A 26,578-nucleotide genomic window follows, 5' to 3' on the forward strand; every position below is an offset into this window, starting at 1 on the left:
TTGTTACGCCCCTGTCATGGACCGATCATCATCTCCTGCGGCTGGTCTTCCGTTTTGCCACTCCCCGCCGTGGGTGTGTGGAACCAACTAGATGGTTCCGCCCCAGGCGCTTAATGGATCCTGAGAGGTTCCAGGCAGCGCTGGGGTCCCCACCTGCTCCCTTTGCTCACAACTCGGTGGATGCCTTAGTGGAAGCCTGGGAAAGGGCAGCCACGGAGGCACTTGACCGAGTTGTACCCTTGCGGCCCCTGACCCGGTGTAGATCCCAGCGGGCTCCATGGTTTTCTGTGGAGCTCCGGGAGATGAAGCTTCGGAGACAGGGCCTAGAGAGCTGTTGGAGATCCAGCTGATCCGAATCCAACCGATTGCGACTAAGAACCTATATTAGGTCTTATCTCACAGCGATAAGAGCGGCGAGGTCTAATCACTTCGCTACCCTTATCGTGTCCGCAGATAATCGCCCGGCCGCCCTGTTTAGGGTGACCCGCTCCCTCCTTAATCAGGAGGTGAGGGAGTAACCCTTGCAGGGTCGTGCCGAGGAGTTTAGTCAATATCTGTTGGAAAAAATTGCTCGGATTCGGACCGGTTTGGACTCCGACTGGGCAGAGTCTGACGATCAGGACACGGGTGGTCTTGTCGATGTTATCTGGGAGGAGTTTGATCCTGTGACTCCGGAGGAAGTGGACAGGATTATGGGGAGGTTGAGCTCCACCACATGTTTATTGGACCCGTGCCCTTCCTGGCTGGTTTATGCGGCTCGGGAGGGGACACGAGGCTGGTTCCAGGCGGTTATATCTGCGTCTTTGAGTGAGGGTAGTTTCCCCACCATCTTGAAGGAGGCAGTGGTAAGACCTCTCCTCAAGAAGCCTGCCTTGGACCCAGCTGTGTTAAATAACTTTCGTCCGGTCTCCAACCTTCGCTTTCTTGTGAAGGTTGTTGAGAGTGTGGTGGCGCATCAGCTCCCTCTGGTTCTGGATGAAGCGGATTATCTAGACCCGTACCAATCGGGTTTCAGACCCGGGTACAGCACGGAGACGGCATTGGTCGCTCTGGTGAATGATCTCTGGAGGGCCCGGGACAGGGGATATTCCTCTGTCCTAGTCCTATTAGACTTCTCAGTGGCTTTCGATACCATCGAACATGGTATCCTGCTGCAGCGTCTCAGAGGATTGGGAGTGGGAGGCACGGTTTTTCAGTGGTTCTCCTCCTATCTCCTGGGACGTTCGCAGTCGGTGTTGGCAGGGGGACAGAGGTCGACCTCGAGGCCTCTTGCTTGTGGAGTTCCTCAGGGGTCGGTCCTCTCGCCTCTCCTGTTCAACATCTACATGAAACCGCTGGGTGAGATCATTCGTGGTTTTGGAGTTGGGTATCATCAGTATGCTGATGATTTTTATTTCGACCCCAAACCACCCCAGTGATGCCCTCGATGTGATGTCCCGTTGCCTGGAAGCGGTTCGGGTCTGGATGGGGAGGAACAGGCTTCAACTCAACCCTGACAAGACTGAGTGGCTGTGCGTACCGGCATCTCGGGATATTCAGAACATTCCATCTCTTTCTATGGGGGGGTGAGCTATTACCCCCCGTAGATAGGGCTCACAACTTGGGAGTCCTCCTAAATTCACAGCTTTCTTTGGAAGACCACATAATTGTGACTAGGGGGGCCTTCGCCCAGGTTCGCCTGGTGCGCCAGTTGCGGCCCTATCTAGACCGGGATGCCCTGCGTACGGTCACTCATGCGCTCGTGACCTCTCATTTAGACTACTGCAATGCTCTCTACATGGGGCTGCCCTTGAGGACCACTCGGAGGCTCCAACTGGTACAGAATGCAGCCGCGAGAGTTGTGTTGGGAGTCTCCCGATACTCCCATGTTACACCTCTGCTCCGTGAGCTGCATTGGCTCCCAGTTGTCTTCTGGGTGAGATTCAAGGTTCTGGTAATGGTTTTCAAGGCCCTACATGGCATGGGTCCGGAGTACCTTAGGGAACACCTGCTGCCGGCGTCAACTTCCCTCCGCCCTGTGCGCTCCAACAGAGAGGGCCTCCTCAGGGTGCCACCGGTCAGAGAATGTCTTGTGGCCCCCAGGGGGAGGTCCTTCTCTGTGGGTGCCCCGGATTTATGGAATTGTTTGCCGGTTGAGCTCCGGATGGCGCCCGACCTTCGCTCCTTCCGACACGATCTGAAGACTTATTTGTTCGAACAAGCCGGCCTGGCCTGATGGGGGATGGGTTTGGATTTTATTGTTGTTTTAAATGTATTTTAACCTATTGTTATAACTTGGGTATTTCGTTTAATTCTTTCTTAACTTTTGTATTTTTGTATTTTTATATGTTTGCCCTGTTCACCGCCCTGAGTCCTTCGGGAGAAGGGCGGTATACAAATAAAATTATTATTATTATTATTATTATTATTATTATTATTATTATTATTATTATTATTATTATTATTATTGTAAATAACTCAAGCCAACAAACACATTCTATACTCCCTCTTCAGTGAGGTAAGTTGGGCTAACAGAAAATGTCTGGCCCCAAATCACCCATCTGGCTTTCAGGCCTAAAGTGGGACTAGAGAACACACACTTCCAGCTTCTAGAGCAGGGGTGTCAAACTGCCGGCCCGTGGGCCAGATGCATCATAGCAAAACCGCGCCCACCCCATTGCCGGCAATGGCAAAAAAAGTTGCGATATGTCACAACACATCACATGACATTGTGAGTTTGACACCCGTTCTAGAGTACTACATTAATTAATTAGTTAAAGGTCAAAAGTATTATCATATAATCAATACTTTCAGTTGAAACAGTTGTTTTCTTAATATTTAACTTTGGATGAAAAAGACAAATAATGGTATGCCTGTAATAGTGACCTGAATTGTAATGTTTTGTTTCCTTTCACTGTATTTTAAGCTACCTAAAGTTAAAAAAGTTAGTTTTTAGATATATAAACAAAAAATAAAAAATAAAAAGTCAAGATGGTGATTGCACCTGTGATCAAATCCCATCCCTATGGTGTCGGCACATATACAAAGGGGGTAAGGCTTTCTTTGTATGGTTATAACTACCTCCTTGACTTTTGAGTACCCTTCCTAACACTGCTGAATCCCACTCCTGGGAAATGGTTCCCAAGAGCTGCAAAGAGAGGAGTAAGAGAAATATTAGCTATACAAGCTGCCTGCCTTCTGTTTGCATATCTATTACCACACAATTAGCTTACAAATACAGTAAATAATATTTTCCTTTTCTGTTTATAAATGTTTTATATTATAAAGCAGAATCAGAGAGATATCTTATTTTAACCACACTTAGAATCTTGTTTGCACATGGCAGAACATCTAGTTATTAGGTGTCCATACCCAGATCTGAACGCAGGAAAAGTTTCAAAAGTCCATTAGGTTGCTCCCAGTAAGAATTCACCAATATCAGAGATACATGCCTACTTTTCCCTCAGAAGTTGACATGATTAATTAGCTTTCTTATTTTCAATCACATTTACAATCTATAGCCCTTCTATTCCAAGACAGTTAAATGACAGAAAGAAGCAGCAGTTTCACACTGGCTTGTTACTCTTAGGACAACTAGGCAATTTTTTCAGATAGGTTCTACTATCTCACTGCTCCAGTCACCCACAAGATTTGTTAAAACAAGTCAAGATGGTGGCCCTGATAGTATGTTTACACCCCTGTTTTTTATGTACTGTATGTGTGCAGGAAAACCTGTAAGCTATGAAAAACTACTGTGAGTTACTAAATTATTTATACACACAAATAATATGTTTCTTTGTCTTTGGTGAAGCTGTGGATATTTTTTCTCCAGAGTTGCCACCTAGGAATACAGCATAACTGCTCAGGAGCATCTGCTTTTTAAAATTAGTTTTGACATCTAAGTAGCAAACCATTTAAACCTTTTTCTCTAGTGTCCAGACTAAGCAGACAATAGACAACTTTATATCTGCACAATGAAAATAAACAGAGTAAGTGATATATTGTACTTTCCAGATGCTCACTATGGAATGATACAATTTATCTTTTTCAAAACAGTTCTTTATGCTTACTTTTTCAAGATACTATAATCAGTCTGGCATTTTAATGCCACCATAGTTTGATTACAATGTACTAATTGGAGTCAGCCTGAAAATGTCTAGATCAAAATAAAATTGCCTGGGAAGAAATGAGATTTAAATGCTAGACATAATCTCAACAATATCACTTAATTCATGACTCTTTGTGATTGGCTCCACCTAGTATAATAGGAATTTTATGAACAGTGAGCACTGTCCCGGCACTTGTTTTGGAAATCGGTAAACTTGCTTTTAAAATTGAAATTGTTTTCCGTGCCATGTAACTTAAGCCTACAATGGCATTTACATTATACAAATTTGATTTTACTAGTGACTGTGCTTTTACCATACAAAGAATACTCTGCACTTTATTTATTAAGTCCCTAAAATATTCCAGCTAATTAGGCAGTTTCTGCATCCTAAAAAAGCTATGAATTTAAGATACGTAGGCCCATTTGCCTATATGTCTCACAATTCTTTTTAACACTGGCAATTCCAGAGAAGTTATTTTATAGAAAAATGCTGGAAAAGATTCAGAAAACTGCAAAACCATCTCCTTCTCAAAAGGGTCCCAAAATATATTTTGTTTTGAAACCTTCTAAAACAGGGGTGTCAAACTCAATTTCATTGAGGGCCGCATCAGCATTGTGGTTGCCCTCAGGGGGCCGGGTGGGTGTGGCCTGGGTGGGTGTGGCCTACTGGGTGGGCGTGGCTAGAGTGCGTATGGCCTACTGGGTGGGCATGGCCAGCTCTACATCATTGGCATCAAGGGTGCCTATTGGGGCCTGGGCAGGAGTGGGACAGATCTGGGGGTCTCTGGCAGAAGGAGGGTCTCTGGGCCAGGGCCAAGGCAGTGGGGGCCGTTCCCTCACTGTTTCCAGGATGGCTTCGCGGGCCGCATGAAACCACTTCGCGGGCCGGATCTGGCCCCCGGGCCTTGTGTTTGACATGTCTGTTCTAAAACCTCCTTCTGCCCATAGATCCAGTTCCATAGATAGTTAATACTCGAGTCATGAAATGAAAAAAAATAATCACGTCATAATATTTTATGGAGCTCACTTGAAGATTTTGGACATTTTAACAATTATCAACATGGTTAGTACATTGTAAAACATTTATTACTCCATTATTAGTTATTTTACACTGTTACAGTTGTTTGTCCCATTCTTTTTTCTCAGAAATACTTTGAAATTAGTCTTTTAGAAAGATGCTCAATGGCATCTCAACATCTGCTATAAATTAAAGCAAATAAGCAACAATCTAAATACAATATTTAATGTCTGCAATTTTATTATATACATCATTTGTTTCGGACTGTATTCGGTGCAAAAGCATACAGTTTAATTGAACCGGGGAAAAACAGTTATGCTTAACAGTTTTTACCTGAATTGTCACATGTTAAATATAATAAATTTAACAAAAGCATAAGATGGACAAACCCTAAAAGTATCCTCAGTTATATCTAACACTTGATTGTATCGCTCTGACTCAACAAAATAAATAGAAATCCAAACATAGCTGTAAGAAGTTATTTACTTAAGTCTCTTTAAGATTATTTTCTTTCCAGTGTTTTGGTCTCCTGCATATTATAGAAATGCACTTTAGTTGTAAAGGTAATTAAAGATACATAAGTGAAAAAGCCAAATAAGTAGTTATATGAGAGTAAAAAATGGGAGCTTATAAAAATAAGTTTTTATACATTCTTATAAGATTCTACTTTAGAGAGAGAAAAATCAAAATTATTTACTCAGGCTTTCCCTGATGTACATTTCTGTTTTCTGATAATTTTCTGCTGTAAAAAGTGTTAAGTACAACTGAAACATATAGAAGACAACTTATAAAATGAAGTCTTCATAATACAAAGTGCCCTTAAGTTTTATTTAATTTTAATATACATTAACTAGTTGTGCAAAGCAAGGCCTGGAAGGACTTGATGTAAAACGACTTTATTTCATATTATCAAGCTGCAACACAGCAACGTTGACAGGAGAATTCTATTATTTTTTTTCTTCCTACATTCATAGAAAGGTTATATATGTAAAAAAAGGCACATCTTCCAACCATTGATCAAAATCTGCAATTCAAGCTAGTGTTTTCTGAAATCACACAGAATGGATGGTATTTAAATCTTCCTCCTAACGGCTTCTGTCAGCTGAAATGGGAGGGCGAGGGGGACATTCCATCCCTTCATAGCCCCTAGAATTAACGTTAGGAGAGACTGCAGAGTAGATTGTAGGAACATATGGGGAGTTGCTTTAAGAGTAGAGAATTATTTAATATCATGAAAAATGACATATTTCAGTTGTTCCATTTTGCTTTAACATCCATACATCTTAAGAGAATCCTATTGTATTCTACTTCCCTTACAAATTCACTAGCCAATTTTTATAAGTTTTTTAGACTGCTGCAATTCTATGACTCTCAGTTTAGTTTTTAAAAATGAAAAACATTTTCCTAAAGTGAAATAATGCAAATAGACAATTTATCATAAAAAGAACATACAATTTTGGATGCCATCTTTGGAATGTCAGATAACTTTGCCACACTATATCTAATGTAAATTTTAATAAGCAATATACTTACTAAAAGCAATAAATTAGATAAAAATGAAGAGGTTAGTTAGGTTAAAGGTTAACTTCTAGTTAATTATCTTCCACTTTATCTTCTACATGACAAATTACATCCAAATATTTAAAAATACAGTAGTCTTGAATTAAACTTGCAGTCAAAGCATGCGGTGTGTATTGGGGAGATTCTTTTCACAAAACAAGTTTGTTATTACACATTTTTTGCTAAGTCAGAGGTTTGTTGAGGACATCATCTACACAGATATCAAAGAGGTGCTGAGAAGGATTTCAATACTTCCACATTCAAATTATAAAATGAACAGTAACTTGGTCATGTTTCAACAGTCATTATCTTAGATAAAAAGATACATGAGTGCACCTGAACAAAGTAGTTTATAATATACACTTCTGTAAAAATAGCACTAGTTGATCACAGTAAACCAAAAAGAACTCCTGTTTTGCGTGCTAATTATAGCAATCGCTAAACTATTTCATTTCAGCAAATACAATGCCTTACTAAATTGAGAAAAATATGTTTCATAAACAAAAATATCCATTATTTCTTTGTATTAATTCTGATGTTTGACCTCTTTGTCATATTTTAATAGCCAAAACCATCCTTTCCTGATCAAGATTTTATCTCTATGTGATTAGTCTTTAGTACATTCTTTCCAGAATATTCAATGTCCAATTCTCTGTGTAAACTCATAGACTTAACTTTTAACTAAATAAATTTTCTTGGTAGGATTGCATGATGTGTGTTAAGAAATATTTAGACTATTTTTATTTTCAGTGACTGCATTTTCCATAATTTCTTCATGAATTAAAAAAAAATATTGACTGGATATTCAAATATTAAACTGAAACTCCAAACCACAATTTTTATAGAACAGAATGATCTGAGATTCTCTAGCAACTATGAAATGAATATCTGTTATTGTGCGTAGCTTGAAACCACCGTGTAACCAAAGCTTTTTAAAAGTAAAAACAACCACTTGGTAAACCATGAAATGTTGTTTTCTGTTAGAAATCTTTTAAGCAATCTTGTTAAGCAGTTACATGAAGCAACTAGAAAGATGTTTATATTTACTAAAACGTAGATAGCATCTGAATAAATACAGAAATAAACTCTATTGGCAGGCTTTGCAGTTTTTATAAAGCTTGCAGTTAACCTAATAAACCTAAGTATTTAAATTAAATCAAAGATGTAGAGGTGAGTTATAAACCAAGGCAAACTAATCTTTTCCAAGATGATTTATTATGATGGCTGGCAATGAAGATTTAGCCCCAAGTATGCAAACAAATCATTTGGTCACATTTCTTACTAAAATAACGTCTGAACGCCACTAATAGGGATTTTCTGCACTGCAAAAGAGAAAATAATTGGCTTTCAGAGATACTTCAACCTGATGCACACAGAACCAGAAGGGGTTCTGAATTCAAGAGTGGGGAGAAATAGCCCTGGGTTGAGGGTCAGCAACACATCTTTTCAAGGGGATAGAAGGAAATTCATAATGGCGGGCATGTTGCTCCTGTCTCATTTCTTCATACTGTTTGTTGCTATGTACTTATTTCCATGATGGTTATTTGCAGGGAACATCATCTTTCTATCAGCTTGTGATGTCAAAGCTTTGTAGTATTAGGGTTGTTTTTTTTCTACATAATCTTGTCAAACAGAAATCAGAAAATGTTAATATTGCTTTCAACATTTTCAGCTACATTTTTAAACCTGTGCTTTATAGGAAGAGTAAAAGTGACTTAAGAATCTTGACTCAGGACACAATCTCTTTTGAAAGATAAAAAACATAAAGATTTTTCTATTTGTATGGAATGAAAACAGACTGTATTGTTATTAGGGCCCACTAATGGCAAGCCAGTGCATAGTCAATCAGCAGTCTGCTGGCATCCTTGAATTACTTTACATCATAGCATAATTAATTTTCATTTTTATTCCAACTAATATTCTCCATTAGTGCATTTATTTGTGTTTCAGAAAAGGAAACTTGGCAGTTATTAAAGGTCAATATTTGAGCGTCAAACTAAAGAACATAATTTTGGATCCAGAATTGCCTCTGAGCACAGAAAAAATCATTTCTCTTCATGATAGGTACTGGGTTCCAATGAAAACTTTCTGCTGAAGGAAAAGGCCAGACCAACATTTTCTCCCAATTTCCTCTTCTGAGACAGTCCCAGTAACTAATTCCCATCCTGGAATTATCCTGGAAAATATCCCAGTATTCCCACAGTGTGCGGAGGAAAAGCAGAAAATCATATCCCAAATTTTCCTTCTCCAAGGCCTGCAGAACTTTACACTGTAAAATCTGGCACCAAGTCCTTATTTCTATATGTCCATTTTCTACATGATTTCTTATTCTTTCATATGCAAGTACAACTAAAGCTAAACTTTGGAACAAAAGTAGAGTAACAGTAAACCAAAACTGTGGCAAATTGACTAATGTGTTTTCAACTTCTTTGTTTGCTTCCTGCGTTTCAATTCTTCCTCTTCACGTTTCAGTTCTTCTAGATCTTCTTGCACTCCAAGTCTCAAGCTAGAAAATAAAGTGTTAGTCACCATAAAATTTAAAAATTAAGAAAAACAACAATTTTAAAACTAACAGTGGGATCTAAACATTTTTATCAAAATGAATTCCAAGCAACAACTCTTTTTTATTATGATTGCTAGTTTACCTTCACATCTGAATAGGGGTTTTTTTTCATTCTATGAAAGAAACTACTTTTCCTGGAATTGAACCAATGTTTCAAGTATGATATAATTATGCTACCAAAAATGTTAAGATAGAAAAGATGGTTCTTATCTATGGAATAGAGAATGTTTACATAACAAAATAGACTCAATTCTGATGTTAGAACAATATTCAGAAAAGAGAGGAACAGTTCACTGCTGATCTACAAAAGGCTCCTTTGTAACAGAGCTATAGTAAGAGTTGTGGCTACAGTAGTACAGTACTACCATTACTATTACTACTAATAATACATCCAGAGTACCCCTTCTGTATTGCTCTTAGTAATTTGCTGCCGAAAGATTCCTTTCTACTTCCTGTGCACTCAGATCGCATCATGAAAATTCACGAGCAAAATGTGATTATTTAATGCTTTGAACTTTGGTCACTTTTTTTTAGTATTACAATAATGACCAAAATATGTGGTTTAACTCTCAACCCCTCCCAAAAGCCAAAGAAAGTCACTGTGTCACACCACATCTCTTGTGGGTCTCAGTAGTTGAAAAAAAAAATGCACACCCCAAACGCTAAAAGTACGCCCACCACTGTATTATACCAAGTGTAGGCAACTATGGTGAGGACTATACCACAGAATGGTTTCTACCATAAATGGTAAAAATTTAAATATGGAACGATGTAATTTCATTATAAATTTCTCATCCTACACGTTTAGAACATTCACACATTCTGAACAAGAGACTTTCCTTCACCTACAACAACTACTTGCAGATATCTGCTTTCCTGCAACAGAAAACCAAAGACTTGTAACTAATATGATTGGGAAAGAGACTAGAATTCTAGTTCACTCATTTGTGAACGTAATCTCCATTTCCTATTATTATGATTCTGAAGTATCAGTGTTTCATAATGGATATTCTGTGTTTTCTAAGGGATATGACTGAGGGATGAAGTTATTTTGCTCTAGGAAGAATAGACTGCTCAAGATAGAGAGAGGCACTGCTTTTACTCTACAGGTAGTCCTCGACTTACAACAATTCATTTAGTAACCGTTCAAAGTTACAACAGAACTGAAAAAAGTGACTGAAGACCATTTTTCACGCTTGTAACCGTTGCAGCATCCCTGTGGTCATGTGATCAAAATTCAGATGCTTGGCAACTGACTCATAATTATGACGGCTGCAGTGTCCCAGGACCATATGATCAGATTTTGCGATCTGCCAAGCAAAATCAATGGGGAGGCCACATTCACTTAACAACCGTTGTCACCGACTTAACAACTGCAGCGATTCACTTAACGGTGGCAAGAAAGGTCATTAACCTGGGGGCAAAACTCACTTAACAAATGTCTCACTTAGCAACATAAGTTCTGGGCTCAATTGCGGTCGTAAGTCCAGGACTACCTGTGTTTTCTCTTCATCCTGCAGTTTCTTGCCAACTCTTGGATCTCTGAAAGCAAATACCAGAGCATCTGCCAATAGGGACAGGAAGTAGGAAGCAGCTGAAGCAAGGAGGGAGAAGAGTTTGGAAAGGAGCAATCTTTTTCTGCCCATCCTGAATTGCCACAGTACTGCTTATTTCTTGTTGCTGAAGAAAGCTAAGAGTGTGATGAGGTGAAAAAGCTGCAGCAGGAGGAGGATTGGGTGGGCGGGTGGCCAGAAAGTACACAGAAGAAATCAAGACAGATGGGTAGGTGGTGGTGAAATGAGTGAGCAAGTGGTAGACAGGTATACTGATTGGATAGGAGAGACAAAAAAGGCAGCACTCTTACGTAATGTTGTAATAGCTGATGAAAAAGTACCGACCGATCTGCAAAATGAATATGTTGTGACTGCCGTTTTTGCACTGAAGCGCTATGTAATTTTACATAACATGAAAAAAACTCACACTATTAAACTCTTTAAAATCATTTTAACAAGTTTCATTTTCAATGAAAGATTTCAAAAAAATATATGAACGATTCAGATAATTTTAATCTTTACCTTCTGGCTTCCTCTTTCTGCTGTTCTTTCCAACTGCTTTCCATGTAACGTAAGGCATAGTCGCTTTCATCTTTGTATCTAAAAATAATGAAATTAAATGCAAGGCTGTTTATCTAGCAGAATTATTTTGCCTTGCACAATATTGTTATTTCTTGGACTGAAGTTCTTGGGAGAAGATTTAGAGCATGCATAATAGAAAGGGGGGGGGGACAAAGTTCGGTTGTATATGTGGCTTTCTTTAGGTAACAGTGTACATGGTGCTATGTAGTCAATGTTAATTATTAATTGCAATATTTGTTTAGAACTAGAATTGGGTATATTTAAATAAAATAGAAACATGCCAATTAATTGCACCGCTAAACTAAGCCAGTGTTAAGCCACAATATAGTTATCTATCCTTTTCCAAAGCAAGCAATTAAGTATCTTGTACTTATAGTACAACAATCTCTTTCCTTTCTGCTAAAATTATTGCAAGCCACATAATATTCCCTGAACTTTCTGACTGTAGTTTTGAAAAGAGGCATTCACTCAATACAATATAGAAGAGTTACTGATAATTTTGGCAGAAATACAATTTTCTTGTGCAGTCGTTGCAGGCAGAATAGTGCAATGACATCAGTTTAAAAATCCGTGCTACTTTTTCAAAAATCTTTTATCTATGTTATAGAAATTCATGTAAATGATATGATTGGTATAAATAGACAACAGTAAAATTACGTTAAAGCTTATTTTCTCACTTTGACCGATCATAACCAAATATCTCTCTGATATGTTTCGAGATCTCTTCTTGAGGCTCTCCTTCATCATCAATAAAATCTTCCATTTCAGAATCATATTCTTCTTCATCTTCAAACTTTCTTTTATAGCTACTGGTAATAGGTGGAAGAGATGGTCTTGGAAAACCTAGGGCAGAAATTTAAGACATTTTATATAGAGACTCAACTCTTTATAAATTGCCCACTTGAAGGTAAAACAACAGTCCATACCTAGAACAGATGATGGGCATCAGAAAATTCTATCTCTGCTGCAGCCTGGAAAATCCTAAAGCACACTGGCTGCTCTTCTCTGTGCGAAGGAGATTTGGGGCTTGTAATTTCTGCTGCATGCGTAGGACTCCTAGTTGCTTGTACTGCAGCAACTGCCCAAACAGAAAATCACCCCAATGCACATGGAAAGGCTTCAGGGCAGATGCCGTTGGCATGCAACAACACAACCCGTCAGATGGTTCGGGAACACCCATTCTAAAAACTTACTGAAGCCAGCGGAATTTACACCCAAGTCAAGCTTTAGGTTACAGCGGTGTTTTTCAAACGGCTATTTTAAGATGCGTGGACTTCATCTCCCAGAATGCCAACAGCCTGCATCTTAAAAGTTTTCAAGTTTGAAAAGATCTGGGTAAGAGAATTCTTAATTTTGTGAGGGCAGAATATTTTTGAGGATGCAATTTTAAATAGTTGTGCTGAAGTCATCTCTAAATACATACATACATACATACACATTCAGAAAGACAAACTTTCAAGATACCTTGTGGGGTAATCCCAGGTCTATGATTAGGAAATGGCCTCATTCCATTCATCTGTCTTGGAATCAGATTTTTGGAGGAGATCGTTTCCGATACAACAGTACACTTTGGCTTTAGAGTTCCAGCTGTAGTCGTACTTGGCCGACCTGGCCCTGAGCTGCTATCTCTTCCAAGTCCAGTGTTTACATTGGAATTTGGCCGACCAGGTCCTATGCCTTGGCTACTGCCTAAACATACTGGTCTTGAAGCAATACTTGGTCGACTAGATCCCATGCTTAAATTATTACTGGCAAGTCTAGGTCCTGTGCTTGAGCTCCTGCTTTGCTGTCCTTGTGCTGAGCTGTTTTCCGGTCTCCTGGGTCCCATGCTACGTGATCCATGCCCAGTAATCAAACTGCGGCTTGGCTGCCCGGGGCCTGAATTCAAGCTAGTCTTTGATCGTGCAGGAGGTCCTCCTGTGACTGAAATGTTGCTTGCTTGCTTGGAGCTGGAATTTTTATAAGTTTCTTGCTGGGCAGAAACCACACTGGTTGATTTTATATGGGTGCTATTTTTTTTCAAACTAAGTTCTTTATTAGATGATTGTCGGAGGGTTCCATTTGCAGCTGTTTTCAAGACTACGGTTTGGGGCTTAGATCCAGTTTTTCCTCCTCCACTGGGTGCGGGTTTAACGTGATTATTGGGAGGAGGGTTTTTTAAAGGCCCTTTGGGTGTAGATTTTACTTTTTCAGCATGGCTTGCTTTGGAACTAGAGGCCAATTTTGAAGGTTTTTCACTTAAAATGTGTCCTTGGGTTTTCTTATCTTTATTATTTTGCGAGGGAATGTTTCCTTTTGAAAAGGTGGGTTTCTCTGCTGAATGCTTGCCAGCTTTAGCGTTTGCCAAATCCCTCTGGGAAATTTCCTTTTTGGAAGAACCCGATGCAGTTGCGTGTTTCATTTCTTTCTCGGATTTCTTTTCTTTTAGCATAATCTCTTTTCTGTTTCTCTTCTCCAAGTACTCTCGCTCTCTTAGTTCTTCTGCGGTCATTGGTCTTTCTTCAGTCTTTTTTATAACTTTTATTTCAACTGGCTCATACTGTTTTTTTTCAGCCAGCTTTAAAAGATCATTAAAATTCATTGCTGGAGGCGCACTTTTGGCGAGCACCTTTGGCTTTTCTGGAGGTCTGGCTGGTTTCTCTTCATACTCGTCTGGTTCCTGCTCAGACTCTGACAGATCATAACCTTCTTCATTCATTTCATCCTGTGCCCTACAATCTGTGCTTCCAGGAGTTCTGCTTTCATGCCCTTGCTTCTTTTTAGGCTTCTCTTCAAGAGGAATGCCATTATAGCCGTGAAAATTATCCTTTGTCCGCGAAGCCATAGCTCTGGCTTTTCGGTCATGTTTCATTTCCACACGCCTAGCCAGTAGTTCTTGTTTTCTTCTTTTTTCCGTAAGAACTAGAAAGAAACAAAAGGCTTTAAGTGTATCAAAAGGGCTCTGCATTTTGAAACATGTATCTCACAGATGTAGGTTGAACATTTACATTCTAACTATATATGATCTAAATTATCACACTACAGATATAGGAATCTGTAATTTCAGGAGGAAATAACACCACATATTTTAACGGAAACGTCTCTTTAAGTAAGAGGGCTGGTACCAAAAATAAAAACCTGTTCAAGAGGCATAGGTTTCAATTAAGCACAAACGTCTCACTCTACTTTGAAACCAAGAGGGCCGTTAAGGAACAGTTCTGTATTAAGATATGGGAGGACCTGCTGCTCTGAGCAAGAAGATAAATAATAATAATAATAATAATAATAATAATAATAATAATAATAATAATAATAATAAGAAGAAGAAGAAGAAGAAGAAGAAGAAGAAGAAGTTGGAAGGGACCTTGGAGGTCATCTAGTCCAACCCCCTGCTAAGGCAGGAAACCCTATACCATTTCAGACAAATGGCTGTCCAGTCTCTTCTTTAAAACTTCCAGTGTTGGAGCATTCACCACTTCTGGAGGCAGGTTGTTCTACTGGTTAGTTGTTCTAACTGCCAGGAAGTTTCTCCTTAGTTCTAGGTTGCTTCTCTCCTTGACTAGTTTCCATCCGTTGCTTCTTGTCCTGCTTTCAGGTGCTTTGGAGAATAGCTTGACTCCATCTTCTTTGTGGCAACCCCTGAGATATTGGAACACTGCTATCATGTCACCCCTCACCCTTCTCTTCATTAAACTACACATACCCAATTCCAGCAACCGTTCCCTATATGTTTTAGCCTCCAGTCCCCCAATCATCTTTGTTGCTTTTCTCTGTACTCTTTCTAGACTCTCGACATCTTTTTTATGCAGTAGTTCTTGTTTTACAACCATTAATTCAGTAAGCAATGGCGCTGAATAAAAGGGCTTTGCAATGCTTCTGCAGTCACATGATCAAAATTCAGGTGCTCGGTAGCCCACCTGCTACATTTAGGACTGCGTGGTGCTGCCACTCTTCGCAACCCATCTCCCTTGTGGATCTGGGCCATCCTGCACAGTAGTTTTGGCAGCAGTGCCAAGGCTGAGCCTGAGACAGAGGCGTGGGTCTTCAGCAGTCTTAGCCAACCGCCCCCAACCTCAGGGTTGACATCAACCTTAGCAGTTTCGCTTCCACTGAAGGGCTTCTCCAAGGCGTATAAGGCTTCCCCATGATCTGCAAGGCACTGCTCATCTTCAGCTGTTTTCCCCAGCTGCTGAGAGGTGTGTGCAGTCTATTCAAGGCAGTACCAGGCCTTCTCTCCCAAAGCCACCTTGTATTTTCTCCGATGCTTTATGTGACTTACCTCACAAAGGGGTCTGGCAGGTGGTCTGAGACTGCTGAAGGCCCCGGGCCTCTATTTTAGACCCAGCCCTGGACACTGCCGCCAACTGCTGCATGGCAGGCAAGCTTAAGCTTTGCATTGCATTGGGACACCTCCACTTAACCCACACATGGTCTGCACAGATCTCCTAGGCCGGGCCTCCCCACTGTGATGGGTTGTACTGGTCAGGATTCCCAAGATGGAGAGGAAGTACATTCCAAGAATAAGAAACAGTTCAGTTCATATACGTAGTTTGTGTGGGAGAGAGGATGAAGACGGCCTCTCCCTAACAGGTCTCTGAGTTTAGGCTTGTGTAGAGTGGTTTCATTTTGCAAGACTCTGTCTGGATGCGTGGAACAATAATGAAATATACTTGGAAGAATCATCATGAGTTTTGGTTTTGGGGGGCCTGTCAGCTCTCCCACTCCTTATCTAGGTCTCCATCTGCTTAATGGCCAGGAGATGGTGGTTGTTGAGCAAAGTGGTGATAGGTTATCTTGCTTAATGACTGCTTTGCTCAACAACCCAAGATTCCAGTCCCAATTCTGACTGTAAGTCAAGGACTACCTGTAGCTCTTTGCAAGACGGCAAAAGAAAATCAGTACACTATTCTTTTTTTAACTGTATTTGTTTTTGCTTTTAACTGTATAATATCAAAAACACTTATCAACTCACTTCTAATTACCTGTATATAGATACAAAACTAAAAGTGTTATCCCAGAAAAATGGTCCTGCCTGGTGTGCAATGCCCAATGAAAACACACACCGAGGTGCAGATGGCAAAAGACTTTATTCGGCATAGAAAAAGGACACAGGGGGATCACTCCCACTAGGCCTGTGCAAAGCCCACACCTTAAACATATTTTTATAACTTTACTTGCTCTTAAGCTCCGTAAATCGTACCCAAAATATCAACCCATCTTCATTCCCTATATTTAGCAAACTGTGTATATATTTTAGCATAATCATCACTTACACAATTCCCAGCATTTGCTAACCCCAGGTTCCTTTTTTCTATGCAGTCACCTTCTTCCATGACCACATTTGGAGTTTCATCAGAGAAACCATTCCTGAGGGTTTCACTGACCGAGCCGCTTTCATTACCCCTTATATTGTAGCAACTGATTGCAAAATGTCTGGGAAGCTAAAATAAGAATTCCTTACAGATACCGAGGAGCAATAATTTTTTTTTAAAAAAAATCAGTTTTGTTACTGCTTCAGTGTCAAGGTGACACTGAATATGTAAAAGTAAGGAAAGCGTGACAATGATTTTGAAAAGGAAGGAAGAAAAAAAGTTATTCTGAAGAATAACTAATAATAGCCCTTATAGAAAGAAAAATACTGAATTATACCCTTTTTCTTCTGTTCCTCTTCTTGCCTTTTGAGAAAGGCTCGCACAGCTGCTGACTGAACACCTTTGACTTTTGGATCCTTTTTGGGAGGGCCAACTGCCAAACTGTACCTCTTCTGCAATGAAACAAAAGTTTCACAAAGATGAGAAAAAAAATACGAACTTATTGAGCAACTGTTTTCAGCTATGTCCAAAAGGATTATTAGCATGCAAAAATTTCTTCGTGCATTAGAGTAAGAATTACTTTATTAACAAACAAAAATAGAAATGCAGCGTATAGACTAACAGAAGAAAAATGAAATTCAGCTCTGTATCTCAACTTTGTATGGAATCTAAGAGACTTTTAAAGACAAAGTACTAAGGTAACAAAAAAACATAACATAACATAAAATGACAATCAAACAGGGACATTATTTCTATTGGACTGTAATTAATACCAGTGACCGAGTTCCTTTTTATAGGGTTTGGGATTTTATCAAGAAAAAGTTCTCTTAAAAGGATCAAACACATTGGGAAAAGAATCACTACTCTTAGCTCTTTCAAAGAGATTCTTCTGAATGTTCAAATAAAAAAAATGAGATATTTGGGGATCAAATACCAAATCAAATAAGAAAAATATTTGCACAGGTACAATTTCTGCTAGGTTATAAAATGTAAGCTTTTCTATGCTCTAGTTCAAAATATGACATTTTAATTACCCCCTTATTTTTTTTGGGGGGGGGAAACAACTGCTTTTGACTTACAAAATACTGTGGTGCTAAATAATGTTTTATTAACATTAAACTAGAACAATTGGAGATTATATAAAATATTAAAAGAATCATTTTAACAATAACTTTTCCAGATATACTTAGCCCTACACTTGACAGGGCATCTACTGTTTTAGAATAAAATCTTAGGCACATCGATCTATCAATTCACTTCCAAATATTGGGTAGATTAAGTTCAGATTAGTCTGGCACTATGAGCAGTCATAACCCATAGACTATATAACTTTATCACCTTTTACTCACATACAAAGGAATGGATGAAAAAAATAACACATTCTCTTTTTCTGGTAAATTATCATCTGATATTTGGAAAGAACTCAGGAAACTATGGGTGGCTCAAGTTTGAACACAAATCAAGCCTGAAAACTGGTGGAAAGTGCTGAAACTTTAGGGACAGGGCTGGCTGGAAAACCTGGAGTGGATCTCCCATTTCGTCTGCGCAGGGAAAGCGGGACCAATTGGAGAAGAAGCTGCATTCTGTGATTTTTTACAGGCTGGGGTCTGGGCATCTTTCCTTCTAAAGTTGAAGAGCAGCTGCAGTCTATCCCAACTTGAAAGGCAGGTGGGGAATGCAGCAGCCAGAGCAGCTGCTTAGCTCTAAGGACACATTTGACTCAGGAACTGGGCGGGCTGGCTGGAAAACCTGCAGCGGATCTCCCATTTGCTCAGGGAAAGCTTTAGAGTGAATTAGGAAAAGTTTGATCCACTTGCACTGTTTCATATTTACATGTTTGATGACAAACAGCCTTATGTTCATAAGTGACAGTTTTCCTACTAAGTACCTGCATGTCATAAGCATTTGAATTAAAATTACCATATTAAAATCAAATCTGATGTTTTTAAATTTTTATTTGGTGTGCGTTGGAAGAGGGGTAGTCTTATACGGCGAGTATAGCCCAAACCCTATAATTTAACAGGAAATGTAGGGGGTCGTCTTATATGCCCAGTCGTCTTATACGTCGGAAAATACGGTAAATCTGCATAATGACATAACCACAGAAGTACTAGCATTGCATCATCTAAACTGCAACTTCATAAAGGGATATCCAGAAATCCACCTTTGGTGGAAAACACATTGATTGCGTTTTCTTGATAGGTTTTTACAAGTGGAAACACCGATTCTTGCTTTTTCAATAGCACTGGACGACATCTCTGTATCTAAATCATTTGTAGCAAAGTGCTAATTATATATTGCTCTTATTACAAGGTACCAATACAGAGATAAAATGAGCAAAAATTCCAAATGCCTTTAGAAATGTTTTAAAGAGCTGACTGACATACTACATGCTCTCTACTTATAGGTTCAGAAATAATTTAACATTGTAAAGTTAGCATTAATTCCCTTTCTCATAAGGATTGCAGAAATATTTTAAAATAAAATAATTTTAACATATTTTAGAATTTTTAGTGCTCTACTAAGCACTAAAATTGTTATTGTAAAAAATAATAAAATATATTTTAAAAGAAAAGAAATATTTTAAAATTTCACCCTTCCTATACTAAGAGTGAAAACAGCACCTGGTTTCAGATCTATCACAAGTCATTCAACAATACAATGAAGAAAGCTCTCAATCCCGACGAAGCCGGCTTTATATTCAAAATAATCAGAGCATATTAAGCCGCAATGAGTTTGTGCATGAATATAATATGCCCTTATTTCAGGATTTCTAATTCACTTAAGCTGTGTATGATTACTGTATAACAGCAGGAAGTAATTTTAAATATACTTAATATACCCCTATATATTAAATTCTGAGACATCTGTAGCAATAATAGCAATCTATTATTATGATCTATCAGTAAAAGAGAACTAGTCTACTAACCGTTTCAGTTTAAAAACAGCTAATTAATTGTTAGAAGCTTTTCCCAAGGGAAATGAACTAATAAGCTAACCATTTTAGTGACACATGATGCAATACTATAATTGTTTTTGCTTACATAGTCAAATACAGATGTCATCTAACACATGTCTCTTAGAAACCCGAACAATTTAAACTCTTTTTCTTAGTTCTTAACAATGATTCAAACTGGCCTCCAATACAACACATACATTTTATAAAATTCTTTTTATCATTATAAAATTAATGAGATGGTTCCCAGTGCTATGAAAGGAGTTTTCCTTCGGCTGACGAACCTGCCCCTGCTGTCTGGTATTTGGAAAGAAAAAACAGCATTGCTCTCCTGTGTGAAGTGTACAGCATCCAAAAACAACACTAAAGCTCAGATTTTAATGAAAGCTCCACATTATAGTTGATGTGGATGGAGCCTTCTTTATGAGTAATTTTGGAATAGGATTTAATTACTTTTGTATTTATTTTCCCATCCACCCGTGCTATTTTAACACGCTGAAATTCCAAGACAGTAAGACACTGTGCTCTATTTTAAGCTTACAGGAGGGGCTCAATCCATCAAAGGCAGGGGTTCCCAATCAGGGGTGCTCGCGCCCACTGGGAGCGTGAGACGATATTCCAGAGGGTGCGAAAACTTGGGTTTTCAAAACTATCGTGTGCATGCATCATTTGTTGCCGTTATTTCGAACTTTTGCAAGGGGTGAAAGAATATATCAGAAGCGTTCTAGGGGTGCGGGGTACAGAAAAGGTTGGGAACTGCTATTCTAAGGGCATTGTATTAATACAGAGTTACACATGAATTATTCAAAATGTGAAAAAGATATTACTTGATGGCATCTGTGGGAATTCTCTACTACATTACTCCATAGAAACTGATTATCACATATATTAATGGTTGTGTTGGGTATATGGATAGTCCTGAGATTATTTAAAAATCTGAATAAAATGAATGTATTTAATTAGGTACATTGCATTCACGATGCTAAGGTAGTAAAGGTAAGCAATCTGATGATGTTCAGATGTTTGGAGCTTTTGCTGAAAAGTAGTACGTAAATACATTTGTAGTACTTTTATCAACCTTGGCCCATTTGGTCAGTGGCTAAGTATGACAGGAGTTGTAAAAATTTGAAATGTACATTTGCTTATTTTCATAATAATGTTAGTTATTTACTTAAAGCCATTCTCTGAATTTTAGAGAAAATTGGTAACTTGATTGTCAACAAAAACACAAAGTGAAAACAACTGATCAAACTAAGAAAGTTATATTTTCTATACAGCAATGTTCAGCAACTTTGTTGCTATAGAATTACAAGTAGAATATGGGGTACAGTTCTTATAAAAGATTTTTCTTCCGAATGTATTTTACTCATAGAAAGCAAATACACCTTAGGCATAATCCAATCTACTGAGAGGCAGCATTTTAAAGGATCCAGCAAAGCTCTGATTTCCTTCTTTTTCATGTAACATAATGCAGCAAGCACCTGGATTATATAGCCAAGGAAGGCCAATACAAAAGGGCTTGACAAAAAGAAATTCCCTTTAACAGCCCAGCAAAATGACTTCACCTTGATATACTGTAAGAAAACTAGACAAGTGGAGTTCTTGGATTCCTGTGTGGCAAGAGCAAAATAACTTTATGATCTCTACATGTTTTGAACTGTGTGATCGATGGCAGCCATAAAAAAAAATCACACTTCAGATTATTTGAAAGACCACCAGGTTGTCTCCTGCTGTTTTACTGAATCCCTCCATCCATTGGATTGGGCCTAAACTATGTCATTTGTTCTCCACAACAGTAACTTCAATACAAACTTTAGAATGCTACATCACAGTTTAAAAAGCAGCAAATTCACAAATCTCAAGTCAGCCTAGCTGAAATGAATCTGACTGTACTGTGGGAAGTCAGCTCCCCAGAGAAGGAAATATTAAAAGGGCAGAAAAATATATTTCCTAAAAAGATACTGAAGAACCAGGAAAGCATGCCCAGTTTTCTTAATAGTCCCAGGTCTCCTTTCCCCAAGCAGAAAACCAGTTCTATAGACATGGAAATGTAAACCATCAGGAAGGTTGGAGCTAGAAGCTTAGGAAGACAAAGACCTAAAATCTACATACCCCAGCTCCAGGAAAGCAGGATATGACCTTTGGACATAATAGGATTGACCCACCACCATCAAGAATACCAGAAAGGCACACCCAGACTCAGGTCAGAATACGTGACACAGGAAATACAAAGCCTGAAACAGGAAATAACTCCAAACAAAAGACTCCAGGGGGTATAAAAACCCACTCCCTACATGTACTCAGTCCTTTTTTCTGCTAGAACCATCTTCCTGCCTGGTTCTCCTCTCCAATAAACTACAACCTTCTTCCCAAAGCAGTTGCCATGTTGATTCCCAGCTTGGATGAACTACGATGAAGACCTTTCTTCCAACAGTACTATGACTTTTAAATTAATATTATATTGTTTGTTTGTATGATATCTGAAGTTCCTTTATGTTGCAATAATTTGCTCCAGGATAGTATCCCAGGGTGAAAAAATAGTGTGTCTCCACCCAGGGGAAAGATCTCATCAATTCCTGGTATTACCAGGACACTTCTGCAGAAACGTAATCCTTCTACTCCCCAACTGCTAGAGTTATAAAATTAACAGAGGGTCAGAAATCATATGGGAAGAAAAAAATCAGGATCCAAAGCCCTATAATATGCTCTTGACTCATAAAATACTTAGACTACCACTTCAGCTATTCTAAATGAATAGCTTTCTAATCTAGGTAGGAAAGGAAGACAATAAACTTATCTCCATCCTCACTTCTATTTGTTGGCTCGTTGCCAGGATTATGCCCCATTCTTTAAAACCTCCAACAGAAAATCTTCAAAAATGGGAAGAGTCTAGTTAGGCTCTTTACATAACTTGATTTTATTCCCTTAATTCCAAATACCGTAATTAGTGTTCGAAGGAAAAAAAGGCATTGGAGCAAAATACAATACATATTTTAAATATAGGAATGGACAAGTATGTTTACAGGTAGTCCTACTTTACAACTGTAATCAAGCCAGGAATTACAATCATAAGTCATGCTGGTCATTAAACGGATCATCACATAACTGCACCTGATTTTATGACTTTTGTCCCAGTTGTAAAGCGAACATCATGGAGATTAAGTGAAAAAATTCTTCACAATGGACATTTTTTTTGCAGAAAACTGGAAGCAAACTCTGGTTTCCAGCAAAAATGCCACAAATTGTGGTCATGTGACCGCAGGACATCACAAATGCCGCAACGTTTGCAAACACTTGCCAAAGACGCAAAATGTGAACACATGACTGGGGAAGGGGGGAAATGGACCATGGATCTTCAAACCAGATCCTAGGAATCTTTTTTGGTGTCCAGCATAACTTTAAACTTTATGACCTATGCATATAAGAAACAATTAAAAAAATGACAGATTATGCTGGCTCCTATAATGAAATCTTTTGATCAATTGCTGTAACGAAAGGCTCACTTGACTCATGTGGGCAATTGGGAAAGAAAGAAGAAAGTGTCCCTCACTCACAGGTCCCCAACCTTTTGGGTACCAGGGACCAGTTTCATGGAGAAAAGTTTTTCCGCGGACCAGAGTGCCTGGGTTTGTGTGCTGCCTGCATCCCGCAGTTGCTGGCATGCTGCGGCCTGGTACCGGTCCATGGACCGGGGATTAGGGACCCCTTCCCTAGATGATAGGGAGAAGCTACTCTTTAACACAAAGCTACCAGAGCATGCTTGTACTTTATATAAGAAAACATGATAAAACAAGTTATTGCTTGGTGTAATGTATGAACCCAACCATCATCTCTCATATTCATAAGAAACAAGAAAAACAGAAAAACAGCAGAGGCAAAGCTTAGAAATAACAAGGATTGAACACTAACAGCGTTGTTTAATATTTCCATTAAAGATAGCGAAAGGGAGGAGTTACAAGCAATGCTTTAATGAAAAAGTGAGCTTTGGAGAATCAAAGGATTGATTTGTTACTTTAAAATGAAGAGCATTCTTCATCCCCTTCTATGCTTTCCCCATGAAACACTTTAATACAAGTGGTCCTCGACTTACAACAGTTCATTAAGTGACCGTTCAAACAGAACTGAAAAAAGTGACATGACCATTTTTCACATTTACGACCATTGCAGCATCCCCAGGGTCATGTGATCAAAATTTAGACGCTTGGCAACTGACCCATATTTATGATGACTGCAGTGTCCTGGGGTCATGAGATCACCTTCTGCAACTTTCAGACAAAGTCAATGGGAAAATCATATTCACTTAACAACCATGTTACTAACCTAACTGCAATGATTCACTTAACTATGGCAAAAAAGGTCATAAAATGGGGCAAAATTCACTTAAGAAATGTCTCAGCAACAGAAATGTTGGACTGAATAGTGATCATGAGGACCACCTGAATATATTAACCTGAACTTAAAATAGAATTTTAGTCATAAAATAGGCAATCTCAACTGCACTCCAGACACCATCTTTCTCACAACACCTCAACAAAACCAGTACAGATTTCTAGCTGAAGATGAATAGATGAATTCATTGTTCCTTGTTTTGGTATAAGTATAGAAAGCTATGCCCTGTTTTTTAAGGGGAAAAACATACTGTATTGCTGGTTTGTACCTTGAATGCTGTAAAATTCCATAGCATAACCATAATCTTTGATAAAATAAAAGAGTCACAACCTGATTACCATATGCTACAATTTCTGCAATTTTAAGGCTGTAATTCAGTTATGTGAAATACAGTAAACATGTAAGGTAAAGGTAAAGGTTCCCCCACACATGCGTGCTAGTCGTTTCCAACTCTAGGGGCCGGTGCTCATCTCCGTTTCAAAGCCGAAGAGCCAGCGCTTGTCCGAGGACGTCTCCGTGGTCATGTGGCTGGCATGACTAGACGCCAAAGGCGCATGGAACACTGTTACCTTCCCACCGTGGTGGTCCCTATTTTTCTACTTGCATTTTTTACGTGCTTTCGAACTGCTAGGTTGGCAGAAGCTGGGACGAGTTACAGGCACTCACTCTGTTACGCGGCACTCGGGATTGGACCCGCCAAACTGCCGACCTTCTGATCGACAAGCTCAGCGTCCTAACCCACTGAGCCACCGCGTCCCTAGTAAACATGTACATGCATACAAAGGCAAGTAAAGTTTCAAAGAACGGAGAAGTATCTGCCTGAATACTACTCGTTATGTACTCTGTTTAGTACAACTGGATATACCATACATTCAACTTGGAGTAAAGAAAACCTGCATCTAATACCCTTAGCTCAAATGTAATTAAGACAGTAAAATAAATGCAATGAACAGCTCTCTTGAGACTATAGGCCCTTTACTACTCTTTCTTATTTTAATGTTATCTCTCTCCTTCCAAATGCATTTCTGGAACCAATTCAAAAATAATAATAATAATCTAATTTCTCTCTTCTTGGCAACAAAAATACTACTGAAGCCAATTTTTTTTTTAAAAAAAACCTAGCTTCTTTAGTTGAGAAAGCAATACTTTTCATGAGTAATTTTCTTTGCAAAACGGTGGGAAAAGGAGGAGCGCCGTAGGTAGGCGGAAGTTAGTTTTTCACTTCACTGGGACCCTGAACCACCCCCCTTTTCTGGGGTTGAAAACAGCACTGCGGGTTGTAGGAGTCTGGTCAGGATCTCGAGATCCGAAGGGGAAAAGAAAAAAAAAGACCTTCCGGATATTTCTTCCCGCAACCCTGGCCCAAAACAGGCTGCCAGCTGAATGAGCAGGACATGATGACGGTTCCTGGGTCCTGTAAATCAGCGTTTCCCAACCTTAGGAACTTGAAGATGCGTGGACTTCAACTCCCAGAATTCCCCAGCCAGCTATGCTGGCTGGGGAATTCTGGGAGTTGAAGTCCACGCATCTTCAAGTTCCTAAGGTTGGGAAACGCTGCTGTAAATCATGCCGCAAAGCCTGGGCGGATGCGCTCCCGCGAGGGATGGCGAATCACTCTTTCAGGACTCCGGCTACTTAGGCCAGGGGTCTTCCAACTTGGCCCTTTTAGGACTTGTGGGCTTCAACTCCCAGAATTCCTCAGCCAGCCTGGCTGGCTGAGGAATTCTGGGAGTTGAAGTCCACAAGTCCTAAAAGGGCCAAGTTGGAAGACCCCTTGACTTAGGCGAAGGGCCGTAGCGCGTCCGGAAAGGAAGAGTTGGGCAACAGCTGGCATCCACGTCAACCCCAGCCCGCCGCATCCCCCTTTCTCCCCCTTCCCTTCCCCTCCTTCCCTTCTCACCGGCACGGCGCTCGATCCCTGCTGTTCCGAGGCCCTCATGAGGATTTCGCGGAAATCCATGTCGGGCTCTCTCCGAGGCTTCTTTCCCTGCGAGGCGCTCGGGCGGCGAGGAGCGCCCCTCAACTCTCCTCCCGTCTCGTCTCCTCTCTCTCACTCTCTCTCTCTCTCTCTCTCTCTCTCTTCTGACTCGCTCCTCGCCCAGCTGACGAAAAAGTTGCTCGCCACGCCCCTCCCTACCCTCACTTCCGGCCCGCGGGCCGCTCTGCCCCCGCCTCTCTCTCTCTCTTTTTTATATCGCCTCGGAGTTTTCGACCGAGGTTTTTTGTTGTTTTTTTTTTTAGACAAACGTCACTTCCGTCACTCACGCCATAAGAGAGCACGCACGCGCTTTCTCCCTTTCCGGATTTTTTGTTTTTGTTTTTTTTTTTAAAAAAAAAATTGGGCCTGTACGTCACGTGACCGAGCTTTTTTAGCAAGGCTTTCGGAGCGGAAGGTTCCACGTGGCAGCGGTGAGGGGTGCGTTGAGGGCATCGCTCCTTCTCGGCGTTGGCGGTTTCCCTGCGGAGGTTGAGGGGGCCGGGCTGCTGCTTATACGTGCGGATGTCGGTTGCTTTTGCTGTGGGCTTCTATGGAGTCGGAAGCGAAGCAGCGTCGAGCCGGGTTGGGGTTAGGGCAGGGG

General features: G+C 39.8%; 1 protein-coding gene across 1 annotated transcript; it reads right to left on the reverse strand.

Annotated features, from left to right (window-relative positions):
• Positions 1–5,155: 5,155 nt before the first annotated feature.
• Positions 5,156–26,125, reverse strand: SPTY2D1 (SPT2 chromatin protein domain containing 1). Its single transcript, XM_083348631.1, has 6 exons — positions 25,900–26,125; positions 16,992–17,106; positions 12,828–14,264; positions 12,041–12,206; positions 11,304–11,381; positions 5,156–9,171 (listed from the first exon to the last, which is right to left on the reverse strand). Exons 1-6 carry the CDS (start codon positions 25,957–25,959, stop codon positions 9,075–9,077), a joined length of 1,953 nt encoding a protein of 650 aa, XP_083204757.1. The 5' UTR covers positions 25,960–26,125; the 3' UTR covers positions 5,156–9,074.
• Between the last annotated feature and the right edge of the window lie 453 nt (positions 26,126–26,578).

This window comes from Vipera ursinii (genome assembly GCF_947247035.1).
Source record: "Vipera ursinii genome assembly, chromosome: 1".
Lineage (NCBI taxonomy): Eukaryota > Metazoa > Chordata > Lepidosauria > Squamata > Viperidae > Vipera > Vipera ursinii.